The 25,146-nt window shown below is 41.8% G+C and overlaps 2 protein-coding genes across 18 annotated transcripts in view; both read left to right on the forward strand.

Annotated features, from left to right (window-relative positions):
- eif4g3a (eukaryotic translation initiation factor 4 gamma, 3a) overlaps positions 1-10,356 on the forward strand; it is a 48,306-nt gene extending 37,950 nt beyond the window's left edge. For 12 of the 16 annotated variants that reach the window (XM_034869330.1, XM_034869335.1, XM_034869338.1 and 9 more), the window contains 12 exons: positions 653-743; positions 1,315-1,432; positions 1,576-1,805; positions 2,654-2,766; positions 3,113-3,285; positions 4,515-4,640; positions 6,576-6,657; positions 6,911-7,009; positions 7,169-7,315; positions 7,583-7,664; positions 7,802-7,948; positions 9,658-10,356. In XM_034869330.1, the coding sequence (XP_034725221.1) occupies positions 653-743; positions 1,315-1,432; positions 1,576-1,805; positions 2,654-2,766; positions 3,113-3,285; positions 4,515-4,640; positions 6,576-6,657; positions 6,911-7,009; positions 7,169-7,315; positions 7,583-7,664; positions 7,802-7,948; positions 9,658-9,839 (1,590 nt within the window). In that variant the 3' untranslated portion in view covers positions 9,840-10,356. The remainder of the gene's footprint in view (positions 1-652; positions 744-1,314; positions 1,433-1,575; positions 1,806-2,653; positions 2,767-3,112; positions 3,286-4,514; positions 4,641-6,575; positions 6,658-6,910; positions 7,010-7,168; positions 7,316-7,582; positions 7,665-7,801; positions 7,949-9,657) is intronic. The other 4 variants (XM_034869331.1, XM_034869345.1, XM_034869346.1 and 1 more) reach the window with 1 other exon arrangement.
- A 1,357-nt stretch (positions 10,357-11,713) lies between these two features.
- On the forward strand, positions 11,714-23,440 carry hp1bp3 (heterochromatin protein 1, binding protein 3). Of its 2 annotated transcripts, XM_034869856.1 has the most exons (13): positions 11,714-11,963; positions 12,435-12,515; positions 14,094-14,295; positions 15,147-15,209; positions 15,318-15,474; positions 15,590-15,733; positions 16,885-16,944; positions 17,707-17,846; positions 18,416-18,506; positions 19,741-19,900; positions 20,421-20,532; positions 20,793-20,927; positions 21,968-23,440. In XM_034869856.1, the coding sequence occupies exons 2-13, from the start codon at positions 12,449-12,451 to the stop codon at positions 22,491-22,493; spliced, it is 1,857 nt and encodes a 618-aa protein (XP_034725747.1). In that variant the 5' UTR covers positions 11,714-11,963; positions 12,435-12,448; the 3' UTR covers positions 22,494-23,440. The 2 variants fall into 2 exon arrangements, with proteins under 2 accessions (XP_034725747.1, XP_034725748.1); XM_034869857.1 differs by lacking the exon at positions 15,147-15,209 and having other exon boundaries at positions 21,968-23,360.
- The last annotated feature ends 1,706 nt before the right edge of the window (positions 23,441-25,146 follow it).

The raw sequence follows: 25,146 nt of genomic DNA on the forward strand, positions 1-25,146 counted from the left end.
ACATCCCCCACCCTTCGCCGGTGGTGGTTGTTCTAGAAAGTTTCTGTACACAGCACCAAGAGGAGTCCTGTGGCTCATCATGTGTACTCCTTCACTGTCCCTGCCCTCATCTGATCCACATTATTGTGGTTTGTGCTCCGTGGTGCACAGTCCCCCTGCTGGATCCACGACGCACTGCTTTGTAAAAAGAAAAAAAAAGAGTTGGATGGAGGAATGTGGCCATGTTGTCAGTGTTAGTCGCACTAGGAGAACACTCCTTTTACTACTCCTTTCTGACAAATCATGTAATATACTACATGATATACACTGTATTTTGAGTGCTATTTTCCTTGTTTCATATCTTAAATCCGAGGTTTTAACCAAGATGGACTACTGAGGAATTTAGTCAACTTAAAGCCAGCATAGTGATTGAGCAAATGATGTCAGGGAGTGATTAGTCTTCCGATTTTTAGGGTTGGGTAACGCGTGTGTATTAGTATCTACACTGATTGACGTATTTCTGGGAGCTCAACGTTAAAGTGACAATCATATACCTGTAGATTTAATCCTGGGTCATTTATTCCGTCTCAAGTGTTGTCCCCATTTGCCTTTTGCTCTGCGCTTTTTTCAGTGTGCGCCTGCAGCTTGTTCTTAAATGATTCTCTTTCTGCAGCCTCAAATGGATGAGAAGATCCAGCTGGGTCCCCGGGCTCAAGTCACGTGGGTGAAGGGCAGCAGCGGAGGAGCCAAGGCCAGTGACTCGGGTAAGAAAACCTGTATTAACCGATCCAACACCACAGTGGATCGGAACATTGATCTTGTGTCTCAGAGGCCCGTTCATTTTAGCACTCCGGGGTAACACTAATCCGTTATCCCTCTGTCCGCCTCTCTCTGCCTCAGCTCAGGTATCGCTTGTTAACTGCTTGTTGACCTCAAGATCCGAGTTGTAACAATTGTTAACTTCATGTTATCACGGGTAATAATCATTGTAGGTCCAATACCTCTTTCACACCAATGGATCGGACTAGGGTTATCTGACCCTGATCGCAATGCATCTAGGTTTGTGAGTGCTGCACGGTTCTGCAGGCCACAGGGACGGGTTCGGGATGCTGATAGACCATCTGGCCAGCACCACTGTTGATGCATATCGACACCTTAAGTTTGAGCCTGAAGCTCACTAGAGTTTCTTATCTTTCCTGAATTTTGTATGTCTTCTCCTCTTATATACGACATGTACAGTGACCCAAGTGCAACAACAAATTAACGCTAAAAATCTACAATTGTTTGCCTGTATTTTCTGCTCACTCATATCTCATATTTTTCTTTCCATTGTAGAACTCTCTCGGACAGCTGGCCTCAATCGTTACTCCGCCCTGCAGTCTACGCCTTCACCTCAACCCTCCACCACTCCTCCACAAAACCCAGACTTTGACTCCAGGAGAACGCTGGGGAGGTAAATAACAACATCGGGGTCATGGTTGGAGCTCCTGCCCTTTTGAGGGGGGTATCAGTGTGCATCTGATAGTTCATCTCTCTGACACAGTGTCATCCTAATTGACGTATTTGTTTGCTTTTTCTTTGGTTGTCGACTCCCAGCAGCCGAAACAGTGCAGGGAGAGATCGCAGTGAGAAGCAGCTGACCTCTGCCCCTCCATCATCACGGCCCGGACCTTTCACCAGGGGGGGCAGTTCAAAGGAGCTGCTGGAGAGTCCAACCCCCGATGAGCCACCGCGGAGAGACCGGGAGCGAGAGGGAGCTGAGCCGAGGAGAACCAGTGTCACGGAGGACAAACCCGAGCCAGAGCGCAGCAGAGTCCGAGAGCCCGGTGAGACACACAACACTGGACACACATGACAAGAATAAATACTGATATACTGTCTAGTGGCACCACTCTGTTGGTTCTCTATGATTTTTGATTTGAGCCATGAATAAGAAGTAAAAAGCCTGGATAATTTTTTTTTTTTAAATACTTTCATAATTTTATACCGTATGACATTATATAGTCAAATGCAAAATATAGAAATGATTGCAGATTAGCTCTTAACCACCATGTTTTAGTGTGTGTGTGTGTGTGTGTGTGTGTGTGTGTGTGTGTGTGTGTGTGTGTGTGTGTGTGTGTGTGTGTGTGTGTGTGTGTGTGTGTGTGTGTGTTTTTTTTAAAGTTGTTTTTGCCCCTATTTAATTTACAATACTCAAAAAATAAATATTTACCTAGTGGAGTAGCTAAAATGTTACCTTCCAATCAACTATTTTATAATAATATAACTAACAACTGTAATTAATTTTAATCCTAACGGATGACATCCACCTCTTTGTCTTCTGTTCAAAAACATATCACTATAATGGCATCGGGACTTTCTTTTAGCTTCATTTACTTGTACTTGTAAATGGTTTTTTTTGTTTTTTTTTTATCAACACACGTAAATCAATTTAGGAGCCAAAAGGTTTCAACCCCCATATGACACATTGTTTTCAAATGCTGTTGTGTGCTTAGATGCTTAGATGTGTTGTCCTTAAAAACATTCATCTGAATCACAAATTGAACCTTTTGAAAGCAAGTTTTGCTTATAATCTGTGATATCAAATCATAATGGAGTAAGTTGGTGCTTATGTGGGAATTGAACCAGAGTATACCAGACATGGATCTTGATTTTGTTTTTTTAACCTTGACAGCGAAACCTGAGCCAGTGGTCCAGAACCCCGACAGACCTGCTCTGTCTGAGGAGGAGATCGAGAGGAAGTCCAAGTCCATTATCGACGAGTTCCTGCACATAAATGACTACAAGGTACCGGGGTTCAACAGCAGAGTCCTGTTCGGGGGGTCCGTGTTTAAGGGCGTGATTTTAGAGATAAATCAGTGGTTGCTTCTTCTCAGACGGATCCACTTATTGTTCAAAAAAGTTGTTTGTCTTCACATAATCCATTATTTCAATGCCTATGTGCTTGGTCTCCATTTTTGGAAAAGCATGGATAATGTATTTGTTTCTGCAAGGTTCGGAACAACAGCTTGAAACTTCCCGCTTTATCACTGAGCATGCAACACCGATAGATTTCACCAACAGTACTAATTGAATTCCGACATATGTAGTGTTTAAGTTCCCCTTCTTGAACATATTTCTTTGTTTTCTGCAGGAGGCCGTTCAGTGTGTGGACGAGCTGGACTTGGGCTCTCAGCTGCACATCTTCGTGCGCGTCGGGGTCGAGTCGACCCTGGAGCGCAGTCAGATAACCCGGGACCACATGGGCCAGCTCTTCTTCCAGCTGCTGCAGCAGGACATCCTGTCCAGAGACCACTTCTACAAAGGGTCAGTTCACCTACTTTATAATGCACTCAGCCTAATAATCAAGCAGTTTATATGGACATGGAACTAATTGTTAACTTTTGGGAACTTTTTTTATATGTGCCTGCTTTTAGTTATTGTGACTGCTGTGTTCCCATATAATGTGAATATTGATTGAAACATATTTTCGTATTCAAAAGTGTCCTCTTCTAATGAGTTTGTGGTTTATTGTTTATTGGGATCCCTATTAATTGTTGCTGTGTTATCCACAGATCTACCCCCCTTAATAGCATTGTAAAGTTCTCCAGAGTTCATACTTGTCTTTTTTTCCTATTTTAATAATACCTTGTGTTATGTATTCAGTTAATTTTAGTTGCTTGGTGTCTCACTGGCCGGTATGACTTACAGTCAGCTGCGTCACCGGCCTTCGTTGCCACCTTCTGTGTTCTTCATCACTTCTCAAACTGCAAATATTCTTAAGGCCAAATGCTCAATAGCCACCTTTTAATGCAGTTCGAGCATCTCTCCCAATACCAAACTTCTCACCTCAGATCTAGTTTTTTGTGTTGTTGTTGCTCCTGCGACCTGCTCTGGCCTTTGTTGACAGTTTACCACTCTGATTTGTCTGTTCAATGTGAAACTAAAGATACTTAGAAAAACTGGAAATTGGTCATCTCCTAGTTGTTCTGACTTTGGGATCAAACAAAGTGCCCGGACCCTCATGTAGTTGTAGTTGTAGTTGTAAAGAACAATCAAATGTAGTTTAATTTAGCCAAATTGAAATTATCCAGCTAATATTAGCATAAAGAATATTTTGAAAAATCTGTCATTTTGAAATAAACATTTCAAAATGTCTAAATAATGTTATGTGTCTGTTAAGTGACGATAGGAATCCATTTTTCAGCTTGATGGAAAAATGACGTGATTACTGAGGAAACATGGAGGAAACTCAAAAAGGAAGACTTGAATAGGCGTCGGGTAGAAGTAGAAATATTGGCAAAGATCAAACAATTAAAGAGGAAATTATTATTGTTCTTGTTTGTGGAATTTTATGGTTAATTCATTCACCCTTAAAACTTAATTTGGGTGTAAAGCTACATATAGTTGGTGCTTAAATATAGTAACTCCCAGCGGCTTTGTGTTTTGTTCATGTCTATACCCGTATGAGTCTGGTTGTCACCTTCTAGACCACAGGACCAGGATTTCATAGTTTTAAGCTGCTTCCAAACCACCACTGTGTCTTGTTTCCTCAGGTTTGCCGACACGCTGGAACAAGCGGATGACATGGCCATCGACATTCCCCACATCTGGCTGTACCTGGCCGAGCTGCTCAGCCCTGTGCTGAAGGAAGGGGGCTTCTCCATGAGAGAGCTCTTTAGGTGTGGAGGTCATTCACTGGATATTCAAGGAGAAACTATACTAAAAATGAAGTCAAATTTGGTTTACAAGGGCTGCACAATTAATCGCAATTTTATTTAAAACGCATATGGACTAGTGCCATATCCAAATAGCGGGGGGGGGGAGGCACAAGCCCAAGTATTATTTGCTAAAGGCAAAATATGTGTCAAACCATTCTGAATTAGGTATTGTGGTTCTGCAGACACGTTCCGTAAATCGTATCCTACAGTCTAAAGAAAAAGTCTGTCTGGTACATGTTTTAATAAAAAGGAGAACAACAATACAAAAATGATCCTTCCCTCTAATATCAGTCACAGTAATCAAACATAGATATTTTCCTCATAGTGTGTACTTAGGCTGGGCGATATGGACCAAAAGTGATATCCTGATATATTTAGGCTGAATATCGAGAGATATATATATATCCCAATATTTCTTCCTCAAACTGAGAGCAAATGTTGAGTCAAGCCAAATATGACATGTCACAAGTAGTTTTATTGAAACCAGCTATTTCAGTGAACAGTTGCAAAATCCAATGCATAAATAATAAACAGGTTTGTTCACCAGGTTCATGATTGAAGGCTCAGCTGTTGAAGACAGCAGCATTAAACATAAAGTTGCGGACAGACACACAAAGGAAAACAAGGAGAAACTTACATTTTAATAGGCTTTAGTTCAAAGTAAAATATCTGAATACCACTGCACTCACCAATAGCCAAGTGTAGTCTGTGACCGAAGCACTGCGTCCTCAGCCACTCGTTCAGCTCAGCCGCTTTGACGATGTTGCTCCCGTTGTCACTTGTTATAGCAACCGGATGCTTTTCTTGGAGTTTCCAGCTTGCAGTTGCGTCCTGCAGGGCCTCAGCTATGTGCTCACCGGGGGAAATAACTTGTTTGGAGACACGCTGTTTTCAGCTCCCAGTCTTGAATGAAGTAAAATCGTCATGCTTGCGTAAGGCTCCCACGTCCTGCTCGACCACATATCGCTGGTCAACGCAGCATGGGTCAGCAAGGCTCTGCCTGACTTCAGTGTACATTCGTGGCAGTGCTTCTTGTGCCAAGTAATTGTGACTGGAAAGCTCTGATCTCAGGTCCCTAGTTTACAGTAGCTTTTTAATCCGACTCGTTCCACAGTTTCAACAGGGACCATATCTTTAGCAATGTGATAGGACACCGCTTTAGTTATAGTACACTACGTGTCACTTATCTTTTCATAAGGCACACGGCGGGCAAATGAAGTCTGCAGTGAGCTTTGTTCCAGGGCTGGAGCTTTTTCGGGATGTCGATGCCTTGCGCCTGGGGCTTCTGCAGCTTGCAGTTCCGTGTTTGTTGAAGAGTGGCTGAGTGGCTGTTCCTGCCCCTCCCCCCTCTGTGAGAATGAAAGAGACGGCGGGGGGGTCGCTGGGAGCAGTGCAGAGAGCTCCGGGTCAGCAGCTTGGATCACAGCGCAAATTTGAACTATATCAGTATATGCAATATGATCTAATTAAATATCACATTTAAAAATATATTGATACATATTTTCTATATCGATGTATTGCCCAGCCCTAGTGTGTACTCAGGAAAAAAAGACCAGCTTGTGGCCTACTGTGTTCTATTGGCTTTGTGTGTGCACAGCCTTCTGTTTACCACCACAGCACACCATTTTGATCAATATTTTCCCTGAAGACCAAAATGAAATGGTGGTTGTCCTTTGGGCCACATTTTTCTAGTTTGGATTCTCTTCCCTGTACTACGTTCCAAGATTCATTTTAGACATTTTAATATACCTGGAGACATCTTCGGCGTGAACTTACGGCTGCACGGGAAATTGTCTGAAGTGTCCATGTTGTTTTGTTTTATTTTTATTCTTCTGTGTAAAGGAAAACAGTTTGTCAGACTTGCATTTAATGTGTGTCCTCTCCAATTGTTCCCAGTGAATTAAGCAAACCTTTGCTTCCTGTGGGAAGAGCTGGGATCTTAATTTCTGAAGTACTGCACATACTATGCAAACAAATGGTAAGCACCACTTAAATCTTCACTTCCCTAATTATGTTACCTGCTCATTTTAAAGCCAGTGGATTATTATCAATAGGTTCATTGTAGTTAAGGGTCTTAGTTTAAATGTCTATCAAATCATTAGCACGGTTATTTTGACAAATAATTAGCCAATTTTGGCTCATTTGGCTTTTCCAGGAAACCAATACAGACAGAAAGAAATAAGATATTTTAGAGAAGAGAGGTTTAATGTTGAATCTTCTTGTCTCCGCAGAGCCATAGGACTGTGGGTTCTTTATGGAGGGAATCTGGCCTCAACTGGGCGGACTTCCTGCCAGAGGGAGAGGACGTCCAGGCTTTCATCTCACAACAGGTTGGTAATAAAGGCCTCAAGAATGATCAAAATGATAGGAAGACTCGGTCACCATTCGTTGGCTTTTATTGATTCTTATGTGACACAAGAAGTTCTTCCATCATCTCTCATTTGTCACTACCCCATCATATCGACGTCCTCTCGTCTTAACACAAACAGAAACTACAGTTTGTTCTGTTGGGCGACTCCAGTCCTGAGGCGACTCTGTCCAAAAAGATGTTGTCTCCTGAGAAGCTGAGCCAGCAGCTGGAGAGACTTCTCCTGGAGGACATGGCCAGCGACGAGCAGATCTTTGACTGGGTAGAGGTATGAGCTTGAGTTTGCACACAATTCTCAGAGGAAAAAAACCATCAAACTCTGCCAGCTAGTGGCTCAAAATCCGGGCAGTCTGTTGTTTATGACTTGTAGAACTGTGGCACAGCTCAGTTTAATTTGCAACCTGTATTCAGCAGAAATATTATACTTATAGTGTTTTTGTATTCTTATTAAACGGTGATTGCTGTTCTTTTCTAGCATAACTGCTGAGATGTGTTGAGCCATGTGTGTTCTGTCCCCCTCTGCACCATTTCCCAGGCAAACCTGGACGAATCTCAGATGAGCTCGTCTCCCTTCCTGAGGGCGTTGATGACAGCTGTGTGTAAGGCAGCTGTGAAAGGTAAGCACTCCACCACCCGGAGGAGAAACCTGTCTATTCTGCTGAAACCGCACTGCTGATTGCACTATTTCCCCCCGCCGAACTCTGAGCGAAGCGGCTCAGCGGGCACTCACTCTGCCTCCTGCTTTACCCAACAGATGATAACACTAACTGTCGAGTGGACACGGCCATCATCCAGAGGAGATTGCCTGTATTACTCAAGTACCTTAACTCAGACACTGAGCGACAGCTGCAAGCACTTTATGCACTTCAGGCGCTGATCGTCGCCCTCGATCAGCCTCCAAGTAAGTGCTACATCTTAGTTTACTCCTCTCACCTCCTCCTAATGAAACTACGAATTATTTGTCCTTTACTTTTTCTAAGTTTCATCAGAGAAGATTAAAGTGTGTGTGTGTGTGTGTGTGTGTGTGTGCGCGCACCATGTTGTAAGCAATATTATTTTAGACAATCTAGTCTCTCTACAAGGTCCATTAAGCATCTGCTCTGCAGCAATCGATCATGTCACCTAAACTTAGTCAGCAGATGGAGTTTGCACTGTTGTAGTTTGGCCATTTGTAAATGTTCCGATTTACTTTTTTTTCTGGTATTTAAAGGAGTTCTCGTTCATGTTGGATAAAAAATTCAGATAAATATTTTTCCATTTTCTTTCAACAAAATTTAAAATGCATAGCAGAACATGCATTCCTAATTATTTGGCAGATTAGATTCAATTAATGATTGACCTTGGAAACAGTCATTTTAGTCAGCTGTCCCTCTGTTTGTCACTGTCAGCAGAGACACTTTAAACCAGTGCATTGTATGATACTTTCCACATTTCTGTGGAGTTTTTGGCACTTTGAGCACCACAGGCTGACTGCCATCCATAGACTTTATAAAGAGAATCACAAAAATATCCTGGAGACAGGCGCTGCCGTCTTGTGATTTTGGAGCCAGAGTCTGCACAGTAGTGTTCTAGCCGCCATTGTAAATAAGAATTTGATCTTAATGACTTGCCTGTAAAAGTAAAGGTGAAAATAGCTGTGAAAGGGGGCGTGACCAAATCATAGGGGTCGGGGTAAACCTTTACCAATAAAAAAAGGAAGTCTCTGCTGAGTTCAATGATTCCTCATACAAGGGTATACATTATACAAGTCATGTTATTAAAAGGGGCGTGGTTTATGCATAGGGGGCGGGCCATACATCACCAATCAAAAAGAAACTGTCTGAGTTCAGTGATACATCACAGAAGACTCTACCTAAACAGTTCAAATGTTATGAAAGAGGTGTGGTTAAAATATATATCAGTATCACATGTAAACCAAACATAAGTTTTATGTGAATCGTCATATAAGGCTGATTTCCTGTTCCCAGCGAATGACTTTGAGTAAATATCAACCTTTATATGTCCTCCAATTAGACAACATACACTCACGTTACACCCACATCCCTTTTTCAATGGCGAAACGCACAAAATGGCCGCCCCACCACGGCCATGCCCAATCACACAACGTTTTTCAAACTTCAAAACAATGAGCTTTTTTGTACGTCTTGACGCTACATATGTGTACCAAGTTTCGTGAGTCTACATTAAACGGACTGCAGGGGCTCCATTTTTTTATTTTTATTTTGTAGGGGCTGCTAGCGAGCCATTTCTGTGCACCTATTCCCAAAACCCTTAAAATTCATACATTTTCTGTAAGTATGTTAAGCCTCTCAAAAACGCAATTCATTTGCCGGAAGAAAGGAAAGGAAGAATTCCTTCCGTTTGAGTAGGGCCGCCCTTCGCTGCTGTCGACAACACAAGGGGAATGCTCTTATTTTGAAGCTCTCAGATGTAAGACAGTTGTCCACACCTCCTCACAAAGGGCATTTCCTCAAAGAGGGGGGCATCTTCACCACCATGATGCCTCCACTGGAGCCTTTGAACTAACTGGAATGCACATGGCTGGAGAGTAACTAAAGCAGAAAGTTGTTTTATAAGGCCTTAGATGACCGATGTGTCTTTGCCTTCCAGATCTCCTCCGGATGTTCTTTGACTGTCTGTACGACGAGGACGTCATCTCGGAGGACGCCTTCTACAGGTGGGAGACGAGCAAAGACGCTGCCGAGCAGCAGGGTAAGGGTGTGGCCCTTAAGTCTGTCACGGCCTTCTTCACCTGGCTGCGGGAGGCGGAGGAGGAGTCGGAAGATAATTGACGAGGGAGACACCCGGGGGACACGGCGTAGTAGAACTGCATCCTCACAGCAGGACACACATCAGAATGGGTGGATGGGGAGGACGACATGTTTTACGGGTGGAATCTTTTTCTGCGGTACGATTCTGAAACATGCCGCCCTTTTGAGTTTGGATTCCAACGGCAGAAGCACTAAATACCTGTATTATACATAGAAAATATTTTTGTTTTAAATTTTAACTTACTTTTGTTTTGTTACTTTTTAAAAAGAGACTTAAAAATACATAGGTTCTGGACTCTTTAATTTATTATTTTTTTAAGGACTGCAAATATGAAACTTATTTAACATTTGCAGATGCTCACAAATGAGAACAACAGAAATAACAATATAATTAATTATAATAACAAAATAATAATTGTTAAAAAAATAAAAAAATAAAAATAAAAAGGCCTCCCTGGATTCCACACTGTTTGGTTTAAAACAGGGTAAAACAAAATTATTTTGGGATGAAGGGGAAGCAACGATAAAAAAAATAAAATGGATGCACAGAAACTATTAACGTTGTCCGTGTGGAGGTCAAAGGTCATCTCCTAATAACCAGGAAGTGTTTCTCTCAGCCTTGGCTTGCTCTACGTTGATATGTACAGAGGCCTCATGAGAGGTGGAGGCATGCATTCAAGAAGGGACGCAAGCCAGTCCACAGGACAAACTGGATACATTCAAATGAAACGAGCAAAAATGCAACATCAAAAAGCAAATGGCCAGGTTCGCTGAACATGAAATGCTTGTAATTCTTCCGACCTACAGAGCAGATTAAAGCTTGTAAATATATTAAAGACAAAAAAAGGTATTTAAAAAACAAAACAAAAAAAACAGCTGATTGTCCTGATTTGTTCTTTTGATGGTTGTTGATTGTAGATGTGGGTCGCCAGATTTATTTTGGTGTCCGTGTATGTGTCCGTGTGTGTGTGTCTGTGTGTCCGTGTGTGTGTCTGTGTGTCCGTGTGTGTTTCCCATTTTGGACGACTTGGCATCCTCAGAAGAAGAGCTGTACGGTGTCCCAGGAGGAGCAGCTGGAGTCACTGTGAGCCACTCATACGTTCCACTGAGCCAGTAAAGCATCAACGCGTGTTATAAAATAACTCGAAATTTGTGCCTTGGCTTTGAAATAGTTGCAGCGGTTCATTTCTTGCTTGTGTTCGACCGCAGTTTTTTTATATATTTGTGTATAGATCCAATTAAGATGTATATTTCATTGTGGTCAATTTGTTGCAGTTCACATTTTTAGGGATTACCCGAAGCATTAACGCCACCCAATGTGTTGGTAGTATTTGCTGATATCTTCATGGTTAGTCATTTTATCTTTGGGTTTACGACTGTTAAACAAAATAAGCAATTTGAGGAATTAAATTACTAAATTGTGACATGGACCAAACTGAGAAAATAATGGGCATATTAAATTGACGTGAAAATAATTCCCAGTAATGATACAGCATGCGTGGGATTAAGAGAACAAGTATGGGATAAATGACCATTCTATGTATTTATTTCCAGAAAGCTAAAATGTTTGTAATCTCTTAAAATGAATGTATTCTTTGTTAGTCCCACAAGGGGAAATTACAATTTACACTCTATTACACACAGGCCTGAACTACACACACATGCAGAGACAGAGGTCTTCAGTTTATCATTTACGTTTAGCGTTAACTAATACTGTTACTGAATAAGAGTAGTTACGTTCCTTTTTAATGTAACCTTTGTCAGCGTTAGACTACCGCTCACAGGAATTTTCCAGAGACATTTTCTCATTATCTGAGCTGGTGTTTTTTTTAATGCTTGTGCGATAATTATGGATTTCTGTTCGTTAGGTTAACTATGTGTTTAGATAGATTGACCTGTACGGTAGAATATATCACATTATCTTAAAATATGGACATAAATCCTCAATATCATGCTTGTGCGGTTTCCTTGGAGGCATTGTTGTGTCGGCGGCCATGACAGTGGGAATCCTACGACGTGCCGTGACGCTGCGACGTGACCAACGGTCGTAATGGGGCGGGGCTCGTAAACAGAGAAATCTAAATAAAGAAAGGCTCGTGCAGAAATTTACTCCAAAGTATCTCCCTTTTTCTCCCCAAGTAAAAGGTAAGTTCGATTTGCGGTATGATAAGTTATTAGCTCCATGTGAAGTTGCACGGATTCGATAGTGGAAACACATAAGCCTGTGGTTTTTACGCCATGCAACTGAAATGAATTGTATCTGCCTTGTGCGACGCCATCACTGTGTGTGTAGCTAAACCAATGGACAAAATGGCGATATTCCCCGAAATTTTCTGGCAACTCATCTCCCGGCTCGTGTGAAAATGATGGGAATGTATTGGCGAAGACTGGCGGGTTATCCAGAGAGCAGTGCGGCGCCATGAAAGTGGTTTCGTTTTGTGAAGCCCAAGTCCACCTTTTCTTCCGTTTAGGAATAATGGGCCTCAATGAATGAAGTGGGCTTGTCACCGACACCATGTTCACCACGCACGTACGCAGAATGGGCCTCGGGCCAGTGGTGTGTGCTAAAGGGCTTTCCTGGTGTTCGGCTACGTGTTTATCATGTCCCTCATCCAGGTAAATCTCGTGTGATGCCGATACGCCGAGCAGCAGCGACTCCAACCCCGGAGAAGGCGCCCTCCGCTGCAGCAGAGATAGGTGAGGCTGGGGTCGTCAGCACGGACACAGAACTGGGCTCAGTAGGCCGATTCAGTACAGACAAGCACCCTAGTCTTCAGTCTGGAGAGGGGTTGTGGCCATGCAAAGTTTGGTTTACAACCTGTCATCACGTGAACAAGTCTCTAGATCTCATAATTAAAACAACCAAATGCTCCAATTATTTTGCTGCTTCAGAATCAGCTTTACTTGTCAGGAATGAGAAGACATACGAGGAATTTTGCTCTGGATCACCATTGCTCACAATGTGCTCACACACACACACAAATATATACACACACTCCAAGCAGAAACAATATAGACAAAATAATAACATCATAATTTACTCCTACAGTACATTTTAAATGTGGCGCACAGTCCAAAGGATGCTGGAATAAATAGGATTATGTTATTATATTACAATATGAACAGTTCTGAAATAGAGAATGATGAATAAATAACAAATGGAACCAGTAAACGGGCTGGTTAGAGACAGACACTCATACATGAACACTTGAATCAGAATTGGGTAACACGGTGTGTTTGAGGGGAAAGATGGGTGGGGGCATATTTAAGCCATTAGCCTAGAGCTGGGTAATATATCGGGATATGAGTAGGTGTGGGAATCACTTTTCCAACATTACATTTTTCCCAGTTTCAAACGGAAAGGAAACTTTGTCAACAAAAGATCAATTTTTTTTTCCCACCCCTAGATATGAGACTAGATATAGTCTTAGATTTTGGATATCGTAAATGGCATAACTGGTTTTAAAGGCTGCTTTAAAGTCATGTAATTTTCTGAACTTACCAGCCTGTTGTAACTGTTCTAGTATTTCCCTTATATCTACATTACTGATGATTAATTATCAAAAACCTCATTGTGTAAGTATTTTGTGAAAGCACCGATAGTCAGCGCTACAGCATTGTTGCAGGATCGATATTGAGGTAGCTGGTCAAAAATGTCGCGATATTTGATTTCCTCCATATTGCCCAACCCTACATTTGCCCAGTGTTTTGAAATAAAAATCCAAAACATTGGTATTTAGTAATGCTAGAGTACATGCTTAACTACATCAGATGTGGCCAATCAGCAGTTGCAAGCCTGAATAGTGCTCCAAATTATGGAAATTAGTCAAAACAAGGCTTAATGACATCCTGCACGACTGCAGCAGTACCATCAACCTTTTAGTCCATGTGTTTTAAGAGAAAATACAGCAACATAAACACACCATTGTCCATCTGTTGCATGTCGTACCCTCTGTCTAGCCCTTGTTTCCTTTCCGTCTCTACATCAGTGTCCAGACCCACAATGGGTTGCAAACCTTTATTTGTGGGTGCTAACATTATTACCCAACATGTATTTTAAAATAGTCGGACATACGTATTCGTTGGTCTCGGTTTTCAACGTGATTGCGTAGTGATAGTTTGGAGAGAGGCTGGTATTTTGCAGGTCACAATGCTCCTGCTGTGGCTCTCTTGATAAATTGCTTACATTTGGTTGCTTACAATTTGTTGTGATATTCTCAGTGTTATTGCATATATTGTTTTTAGCTCTTAATTTAAATAGTTTCATTCTGACAGAGCCTGAAGCATCCTCAGAGGAGTCGCCCTCCGCTGACGAGGAGCCGGCCGCATCTTCAGCCACGGCAGCCGAAGGCGAGGAGGGCGAGGCCACGGGCGAGGCCACGGGGGAGGCCCCGGGCGACTCGGAGCCCACAGAGAACGGAGAGAAGGCCGATGAAGCGGAGGTGGAAAAGGACGGAGAAGGGACAGGGAAGAAAGAGTGAGTTTCACCAGTGTGTGCGACGCTGAACACGGCGATATTTCACTTTGATAGCACTTTTATCTATTTATATTATCCTTGCCTCTGCTGGATAACAGCAGACTGCTCCTCTTATGGTTGCAGTGTTGCATTTCCAAAGGATGTGACCTGTCACAGCCACATTCATAACAGACAAATGTCTCGGCCCCTTTGTCCGTCGGTCTCGGAGGAGTCCAGGAGGAGAGGACGGAAGCGTCATGCAAGTCTGACGATTTGTCACCAGCTCAGTCTACATCTGAAAGCTCACAGAAGGCGGCAGCATTATCTACTGCAAGCTACATCCATTCAGAATAATGCATGACCAAACATGCAGAATCAAAAATATTCGTTTTTGCCCACTTATTAAATAATAAATTAAGCAAAATAGGTTCTGAATGTTAGAAAAACCCCTGCAGTTTTTCTGCATGTGATCAAATTGTACATTTCTAAAGCCTCATGGAGGAATTGGTCTTCATAAAAAAATTATCTTTTGTTTTGACCATTCCTCAAAATTACATTTTACAATCTAAGAAAAATCCTCATTTAGCTTTTGTCCATTCCTCAAAATTATGTACCGGTTCTCTGACATTCTAAGAAAAGAAAGTGGAAAATCTCATATTTAGCTGTGTGTGTGATGAGAGATTAGTGACATTTAACCTGGCTTCCCACATTAATAGCTCATAAATTCTCCTCCCTTTCTTCTCCCTGACCTTGACAAAGCACGTAGGACACTAGCATAGCACTTCAGGTAGGGCCCAATTGCCATGGTGATCATTAAGACAGATGTTCTCAAACTTAATTTTGTCTCTCCCGTCGGTGACAAATGGACAAAGTGACAAATGCAAGGACTGCGCGGCTGGACAGTGTGCAACACACTGCTATGTTCTCCTACTAAGGTGAGGATGTGATAAAGATAAGGGTGGTAACGGTCACGGTGAAATATCGCTCCTAAAGAAACGAACCCCTTCACTCAACCTGTCTTGCTCCTCCTTTTTTGGTGGCAGGTTGAAGGACGGCTACAAGTACGAGAGATCCAAAGTCAAGAAGGTGAAAAGGACGATTCCGGCGTGGGCTAGCGTCGCTGCCAGCAAAAAGCTTCCCGTTACCAACTTTGCAGGCACTCAGAACAAAGTGGATAATATCCTCATCGAAGCGATTACGGTGTGTGCAAACACTGTCAATCCACCGTTCCTCAATGTAGTCAGTGACGTTTGGTTTTTTTTAAAAACAAAAATAGAGGATAAATGGGTATTTGCTTTGTCCCCTGTTCTTACAGTCTTGTAATGACAAGTCTGGGGTTTCATACCAGTCCGTCATGAAATATATTCTGAAAAAATACCCGGGGATGGAGCTCGACAAGAAGAAGTTTCTCATCAAGAAAGCAATGAAGAAACACTTGGAGAAGGGCACCATCAAACAGGTAATTTACGGGGGGAACATCTTTTATTCTTTCTTTTTTCTCCCATGCAAAGAACATACATGACAGCATTATCTAAACCCTCAAGTTGTCCTCGGGGCAAACTGACCCGTTTTCCTATATCAACATATCATCTTTTTAACCAACCAAAATAACATGACTGATTCCACACCACGCTCTTTTCAAGAACAAATCAAATCCCTATTCTCTACTTCTATCTACTAATTTTGGAGTGTCTTATTCGATTTTATAGCATTTGAAAAAAAAAAAATAGTTGCGTAAAAGTTGACATATTCCAGTCTGTGATTATCATCAACATCCATTCCTTTAATTTTAGTCTCAATAATTCCTAATTTCTGCTTTTCTAACCCAAACATTAGGTCTAATTTACTATAAAATTAGGGTTATTCCCCAAATACCTGTAAAACTAAAGTTAATAAGTTAGTGTTACGTAGCGTTGAACGTCAAAAGTGACAAACATTGAAAAAAAAGTGTTAAATGGGACAAAAACTTAAGAATAAGTTAAAAAATCAATAACAAGCATCAAAAGTGTTAATTTGAACTTTTGACAGGAAAACACAAGGGTTTAATCTGTGCAAAGAAGCATACGTTTTCACCACTGACATTATCAAATGGGTACTGTATTTCATGGGACATAAATACACTGGTTAGGCAGGTGTTACTGTAGTGTAAACTTCCCCAGTAAATGCACAGCCTTACACTGTGTTTACCTTCGTAAAATGTCCTGAAAACGACACCAGGCTGCTACAGTAGAGTAGAACGAGCGGTATAACGGACCCTAGAGGATCTTTAGGGTCTCCAGCAGTAAAGACTGGAAACACTGCACCACGTGTTTTTTTTTCTCGGTTTAATGAAAGGCTTTAATTTTTTTAGGGTTCTGTTATTCTACAGTATTAAGGGGGGTGAACACAACTCTCAATCTCAAAGTTAAAACAGCCAACACACGACTAGTGTAATATTTGAGTCCAGTCCTATTGGAGACTAGCGTTCTATACACGGCACTTCAACAGAAATCCAGAGCTGTGTTAGCGAATGGTGGATTTATGTTACAGACGGTCGTTAAATGTGTCTGTGGCCGGTCTGCTCACTCTTGTTGTTGTTGTTGTTGGTTTGTTTTCATCCGTCTCACACAGCTAAAGGGTAAAGGCCTTTCAGGAACATTCGCCATTGGGAAGCAGGCCACTTCTTCTAAGGTATGTTACAACCAAGCTCAGAAGTAAAGTGATGTACAATAGTTATGTACCAGACTATTTCCTGGCAGGGAGCTGCAACTTCGTGGATTCTCAGCCGGCTGCCTAGCATGAGCTCTAGGAACTGTTGTGGTTTTTATAGTATATGTGTAGGTTTTTGTACAGATTAAATGAATAAGAGAAAACGTGTTTATTAGCTCTACAGGTGCTGGGTGTTTGTTACTCCTGGACACAGCCCTGTTTCCAGTGGTATGGACCTGTTTCACAGCAGACATTTTGACTGGGCATAGTAGGAAAAGCACAGTTGAAGCTGATAACCTTTACGATGGCTTAATTCCAGCAAGTGTCCCAGTGAGCTATGTCAGTGAGTCAGCATGCACAGTACCAGGGCCTCTCTTTAGTGGAAGGCAGCCATCACTAATGGTTTTGAATACACCTGTGCTTTTCCTGCTATGACATGTCTGCCATGAAAAAGGTCTATTGAACTTTTGGCAAGAAAGCACATAAGTTTATTTCCCAAAATGTAAACCAAAAGTAAAGTTTTAATCCTTTCATTATAGTTTGGACTGCAGTGTTGATTCATTAATCAACGGGATCTGTAGGGCCCAGGTTGTGCTCAGCAGCGGAATATCTTATGTAGGAGATCCCAGTAGCTCTTAGATCTGGTCCTTACGTTAATGACGACGTGTTGGCAGTTTGTTCTTTCCTATGTCACTGGGATATGTTTGGATGTAATCGTCATGTCTGTCAACGGATGTGTTTTAGAAGGCTGCTCAGAAGACGGAGTGTCTGGGAGATGCTCTTCCTCTCATCATCACTCGGCTCTGTGAGCCCAAAGAGGCCTCCTACAACCTGATCAAGAAGTACCTGGAGCAGCACTTCCCCAACTTCAACATCGAGAACTGGTACGGACCATTGGTTTACTGTTGAACGTTGTTTTATGTAACTAACAGACGATCGGGCTCTAACTAACAATTATTTTCATTGTTGATTCTTTAGTTATCTATTTTAAGTCTATGACGTTTCCACTTTCAATCGGATCAACACTGAATAACAAACCAGCTTCTAGAAGTTCTCCTGCAAATTCCACCCAACAGGTCCCTGTACTTTCATTAAGTGCTTCAATAAGATACTTTTGGGGGGTAAAATGTCCTGGGAACTAAACTTAGACACAGGTCCCTGGGGTTGAAACACAATGAGTTCCTCTATAAGGTTGCTAGTCTCTCAGGAAAGGTCCCGCAGTCCCAGATGGACTATTGATGCCCACTAAAACAAGTTTAAACAAGCTTAAATGTAAAATGAACAACATAAAAGGTAGAAACTGCCATAATGGGATAAAGATTTTTCAGTATAACTTTCAAAGATACGCGGCCACACTGGATTTTAGTGGCTCAGTAATTGCTGTGTGTATGTTTATTTACTGGCTTGGGTTATTCAATATGTTAATGATTTACTGACTCTGGTTTGTCCTCAGGCCAGACGTCCTGAAGACAGCCCTGGTGAAGGCAGTAGAGAAAGGACATCTGAAGCAAATCACTGGGAAAGGAGCCACGGGGACTTTCCAGGTAAATCTTTTTATTAATTTTTGTCCCATAACGAGTTGCATCTGTCGTTTTTTTTTTTTTTTAAATGACCAGAGGCACATAAACTGGACAATGCGGTGTTTTTCATGAGCACCAATGGCTTATGTTAAGTTATGTTACGTTCTCCTCTCACTCAATATTAACTGTTCATTTTTAAGCATTAACATAGTCGCTGCTTCTTAAAACAGGAAGGAAAGCTGGAGGCAAAATAGCCGACGCTGTGTATCCGTAAATCAAAACGCTTCAAAATCCCGTCTCCATCTGTCAGGCACAACATCTGACCATAATTCTACTTGATTAGTCCTTTCCATAAACTGTCGTTGCTTTAGCCTTTTATTTCACTTGCAACCCTGGCAGTGGGAAGCAATCGGGGGAGCAGATAAAAAATATAAAAACATAATTCCAACCGGCGTGCGCATCGGCAACACGCGGCTCAAGAAGCCGACAAACGTCCTAGAGCCTACGTAATTCCCTCTGCTTAAAACCTATATCTTTGATAAAAAATAATCAGGGACTGTTAACGGGGTTGTCGGTCTCTAGATGTTTTAACCTTTATGAGCACACCTCTGTCTCCGAGCTCCAGCGGATCTTCTAAGAGCAGTGACGCCATCATCAATCGAGTATTGATTGGTCAGTGGGCGGTGCTTTTAAATCAGCTGATCTCTAATCTCCTACATAACCTGCTCCTGAGTTGGGTGTTCAGCATAAGTTACAGCACATAACTTGGGATTTGGCGCTATATAAATAAAATTGGATTGAACCTTGATTCACTAAAATACGTGCATCAATCAGACAAATTGCATATAAATAATTGTTTATTTCTTATGCTCCACTGCAGCCTTTGTGTTCATGTGTGAATGGTGTATGATGATCATGTGCATTTTGTAGGTGGGAAAGAAGATAACTTTGAACTTCTCTTTAATGTTCTATGTAAAGCATATTTGAATTGCCCTGCTGAAGTGTGCTATACACATAAAGCTGCCTTGCCAGCATCATTGTTGTATTCTACAATTTCAGTAGAATTTTAGAAATTGCGAGATACAGATATTGCCAAGTAATAATCCCGATAGCACATTAAAGCTATGGGAAAACAAAAGTGTCTGTCAGGTGCCAGTAAACAATGTGGTGATAATCTTACTGCCAGCATAAAACTGATTTGGTGATGGGCAATAAGGACCAATAAAGAAGGAAAAATGTTTCTGTCCGACTGTTGCAGCTGAGGCGTACCGGTAACAAGGTCCTGCTGAAGGGCAACACGTTGGAGGACGCCATCACAGCCGCCATCACAGCCATGAATGAACCCAAAACCTGCAGCACCACCACTCTACGCAAACACCTATTGGACGCAAACAAGGATATAAAGGAGTACCAGTTGGGTAAGACTTCCCTCCCTCTCCCGCCTGCTGCGGACCCCTGACTGCTTTCTCTGGTCATTTCAAATTTGAGTTTTGAAATTATGAGGTTTCCAGTTGAAAAAGCACATTGGATTTACTCAAAACGTTTGCAATGTTCTTTGCGTTGAGTACAATGGATTCCAATAGTGACCGGTTTTCACTCAAAAGTAACGTGAATGGAAACGAACCCCTCCTGCACCATACTCTGCTGCCCATCCATACTGTCACCATGTTGCAGAAGTGCATAGTTTTGCCGATATCTGGCCAAATACCCCCCCACATTATGGACTGATCCCATGCGCTATCCTCTGCAGAGAATTACACAAACTTGGATTGGGTGGATACTCAGAGATCAGTGTGAGAGTGTCACTTTAGGGGCTTGTTATGTAATGGGTGCTTTCTTTTTATTCTCTAACGTCACACCTAATCAAACTGTGATCGTTTGGGAAGTTTGTGCATCCAAAATGTTGTCACTGAAAAAGGGTTGTCACTTTTGTTATAGTGGCCAATCTGAGGAGGACCCTGACAAAGTGTAAAGTACTCGGCTGGATGGAGCAGATCACCGGGCACGGCTTCACCGGGACCTACCAGCTCTCGTTCCCTTTCTACCCGAGGTACTGTAGCTCAACTTCAGTTCCATTGTTAAAACGCCTAATATTCAAATGGAAGTAATAATTTAATGGAAGGTCTCCAACTCTTGTTCTTAAGTGGATGCAGTGTGCTTTCTACTGTAGTTTGACAAAGTGTAAATATTGTTCAGCTTGCTTTGTACACAGAATGAACCGAACTTAAATCTAAAATCACAAAAGAAACAAGCACAGTTTATATACTTGTCTTTGAACGCCGTCCGAAATCATTTGATTTTTCTCTTCAGCCCTACCATCCTGTACCCAGACAAGTTCAACAAGCCTCCGCAGAAACCCCCCTCGCGGAGACGCACGGTGGAGTCTTCTGACGAGGAAGAGTCCGAAGAGGAGGAGTCTGAGGATGAAGCTCCCTCTCGGAAGAGGTGGGTGGAAAAAATGTTTCATCTGTACTCCTGCTGTCCTCGGGTCTGACCCCTATGTCCAAATCTGAAATATGGGTTTCTTTTTAACCAAATTCTCACAAAAAATGGATTGGATTCCATACAACGCTCTTTGCAAATCCAACTGATCTCTTTCATTCTTGACTAAACTCATCTGTATGTTCCTCCGATCTTAATTATTAGTCAAAATAATTCAGAATCTCTGCTTTTTTAACTCAAATATTGGGTATAATTCTATATAAATGAGGGTTATTGACCATGAAATCCAAAAAATCCTTTAAAACTAGTGGTAGTAAGGTGGCGTTAGTGAAAACTAAAAACAAGTCTGAAAAAGGGTCAAAATGACAGATGTGTGGGTGTGGTCGAGTGAGAGTGACAGCACTCACACATAGTGAGAGTACTCTGCACCCCCCACGTCCTTGACGTTCCCCTTCTGGGATTGCTCTGTTGCCGCAGGAAATTTTGCTAGATGCATGTGTTTTCCATTTCTTTTGCTTTCTGACACGAGCGTAGGGTCCGGTGTATGCCTACGTCGGCGCCTACGTAGTCGTGGTGATAACTTTACGCAGACGCAAAAATCCAGCTTAACGCATCGTTGTAGTCTGCAGGGAGTTTTATAATAACACTTTCTCAGAACAGCTTAAAAGTCAAGCGGTACGCACTGAAAAATCAATTGAAAGCACATTGACCCCAAAGAGTAGGATTACATAGACAATTATCGATTAAGAATTAATTTTTTTTTAAAGTTGTAAATTACATGAGAGGAAACATATTTTACAACATTTCAGTAAACTTCAACATTTTGGCCCAAATTCATTATATCATAAACCACCAGAGACTGTAGGCCGCTACCAACAAGAAGCTAAATCATACATAAATCAACATATGTTCTCTGTTCAGACCTCTCGGTGTCAGTATCTAAGGTTAAAAACATTTCGTTTTGGAGAATAATGATTCATTTCCACAAACATTTTAAAATATTTTCACGTCAGTAACCACTCCCTGTTCAAATTCCTTTGCAGAAAAACTGTGAAGCGGCCTCCACCCAAGGCTCGCCGTCCTCCACCGGCCAAAAAGTCCCGGAGCCCAAGCCAGTCAAAAGCTAAAGGCAGAGGACGCGCCCTCGCAAAGAAGTCTCCGGCCAAAAAGGCGGTGTCTTCAGCCAAGAGACGGGGAAGGAAACCAACCGCCTCTAAGAAGGAATCCACACCGCCACCCAAAGCCACGCCTGTCAAGAGAGGCGCTCCTGCAAGGAAGCCCAAAACGCCGGCTGTTAAAAAGCTGACCAAAAGGGGGTCCAAGCGGCCGGTGTCGAGAGAGTCGACCCCCGAGGAGGCTGTAGTCCCAAAGGAGACGCCGAGGAGTGGGTCCAAGCGGTCCAAGCCCGCCGAGTCGTCCCCGGAGGAGCCAAAAGTCAAAAAGCCGGCGACCAAAAGTGGGTCCAGGCGGCCCGCGCCTGAAGAGTCATCCCCAGAAGAGCCTGTAGTCAAAAGGGGGGCGAGGAGCAGCAAGCAGTCCCCTCGCAAGTCCAAGAGAGGGAAATACTGAGCTGCGCCCAGCTGCACCTTCCACGAACTGGGCCGCTCTGAAAATGCAGCTGCCTGCCGCTTTCTTTCAGTGCTCGCTCGCTCTCTCTTTCTCTCTCTCTCTTTTTTATCATTTTCTCCCTTTTTGACAGGGCAATAGTTCATTTTTTTTATTTCTATTGTAGAATAAGATCGTTATCCTACCAAGTTTACTGTACATTGAGACATTCTCAATTTCCTTTTTAATCAACATGTGTAGAAAAGCTCAGTTAGGTCTGCTGTTCCAACAGATGTGAGCCGCTGCCAGATCGGGAAGCATAGATCCGACAAACTGTAACTAGAGCCGTGTAGTGACTTCTGTTTTTATATCTGTTCATCACCCACTGTTAGGCATTGGCGGAACATGTTCCTAATATCGAATGAAGTGCGAAATCAGTGTTGGGGGTGGGGGGGGATGGGGGAACACCGTTGTTTTAGTTGAAAGATGGGTTGAAAAGTTTGAACTTTAACCTAATGATATTAATATTTTATAAAAAACAGACTTTAAGGTTGTCGTTATGTGTTCTGGGATACAATTACAATATTTTTGACCGTGCAGTACTGAATCAGAAAATTGTCCTTCTTATACTATTAATTCTTCTCATGATCAATGTAGTTTGTTTATGTAAAACAAAAAAACTCCCCTGGTAAAGATTGGGTCTGCGGGTGGCAGGTTGAGGACTCAACGGAGAATAACAGTTTGTATTCATGTCAAACACATTGGAGAAAATGTCTTTTTTGTTGTGTTGTAAACAAACATGAAATTATTTTATTGCTTCACCGCTGTAATTCAGTACTAAACTGTAAGAAATGTGTGTTGTGAATCAGAAAAGGAGGAAAACAGCTCATACATACCCTGCATGCATGTATTTCTTGTTGTTAAGCTTTTTTTCCCCCACAAGTCATTAATAAAATGGCTATATTTGTAAACTCTTGCTGTTTTTTATTATTATTAGAGTATAGGGATTCAAAATCTAAATAAAATGGCACATTTTCCGGGTTCCAGAACATAAACTAGTACTGGGATGTTATCAGTCTTACATGAGGTCAAGAGTTAGTTTTTTTCAGTTCTACAGAAAGCAGTACTGTGTAATGTTTGAAGATGTGTAGGTCCGTACTTCAGGGTTCCTGGGACTACGAGGTGTCCTTGTAGGGATTTCAAAATGGTTACCTGAAAGGTTTCAAATGATTTACCTTTAACTTCCTGCAGGTTTATTCGGAAAAGCAAATGACGATGTCTTTACATAGAAACACAAGCGTGTTTACAGCCTCCTTTTGTTTAAAGCATTCTTGAAAAAGTTTTACACTTACTGATTAGCTAATTTTGGCTTACTTGTATAATTGTTGATTTAGTTAGTAGTTACCTCATTGGGCTTTTCATAAAATAGCAGGTCTAGACCGTACTCTGGGATGTAATGTTTGTAACAGTTTCCACCAAGAGCAAGCACTAGGCCACAGAGGCAAGGAAAAACTTCCTTTAAGAGGCAGAAACCTGGAGCAGAACTACGGCTCTGGGTGGGGGGGCATCTGCCTCGACAGGTTGGAGAGACAGAGAAGAGACATGGAGAATTGTAGCAGAGGGTGTGCAGCAGGAACATGGAGCCAGCAGGTGACTCCAACCACAGATCCAGAGCCAGAAACACCTGCAGGAAGAGATAGGAGGAGAGAGGGGAGAGAGCACAAGACTCCGAGAAAGGGAAGAAGTCAAGTTAGTAACATGCATTAATCCACAGATGTATTAAAAGAAGGGTGCGTGTGCAGTGGTGGAAAATAATTTTCAAAATCATACTCTCTTCTACCCCATTAATGTCATGACCCCCAGATTTATCTTGTGACCCTTTTGAGGGGGCTCCGTTAGAAAACATTAGATAACGTATTATGTGTAGTATAGTGTGTGTGTTCTTATCTTTATTTATTTTACAGACTCAAGGTCCAGATAAAAAGTACACCTAACACAGTACAAGAGGGGTACAAACCAAACACACAAACTAAATACATACAGACAAACTGACTTCCAGAAAGGAGGAGACACACAAAAACTACTGTACATTCATACATACATACAAATAGCTATGCCCAATAATTAAAATAGGTACATTACATATGCATGTTCCAGAGTCTTCAGAGTTTTGACAAACCTCTGATATCACAGGTATCCTGAGATATCATGACGTCCTACATCAGTATGTCATGATATATCATGATGTCCTACATCAGTATATACATACATCATTCAGACGTCATAAGTGAAAATACTATTAATACAATGTAAAACTTACCACGCACAATTAAAAGCCCTTCATTTAAAATCCTCCACGAGTAGTGTCATCACAATATACAAATACACACAAATATATACGCTGTTCATTGTGTAATATAACATTATACTATTTATTCTAGCACCCTTTGGACTGTGCACCACAATTAAAATAACCTTCATAATTTACTCCTGCACTCTTCATCACATTATTGCCTCAATTTGTCTACAGTGTTTCTGTTTCGAGTGTGTATATATTAGTGTGTATATATTGGTTGTTTTGTATGTGTAAGCACATTGTGAGCAATGATGATCCAAAGCTAAATTGCTCGTTTGTATCCTCATACCTGGCAAATAAAACTGAATCTAATTCGGATAT

This window comes from Etheostoma cragini, chromosome 4 (assembly GCF_013103735.1).
Source record: "Etheostoma cragini isolate CJK2018 chromosome 4, CSU_Ecrag_1.0, whole genome shotgun sequence".
NCBI lineage: Eukaryota > Metazoa > Chordata > Actinopteri > Perciformes > Percidae > Etheostoma > Etheostoma cragini.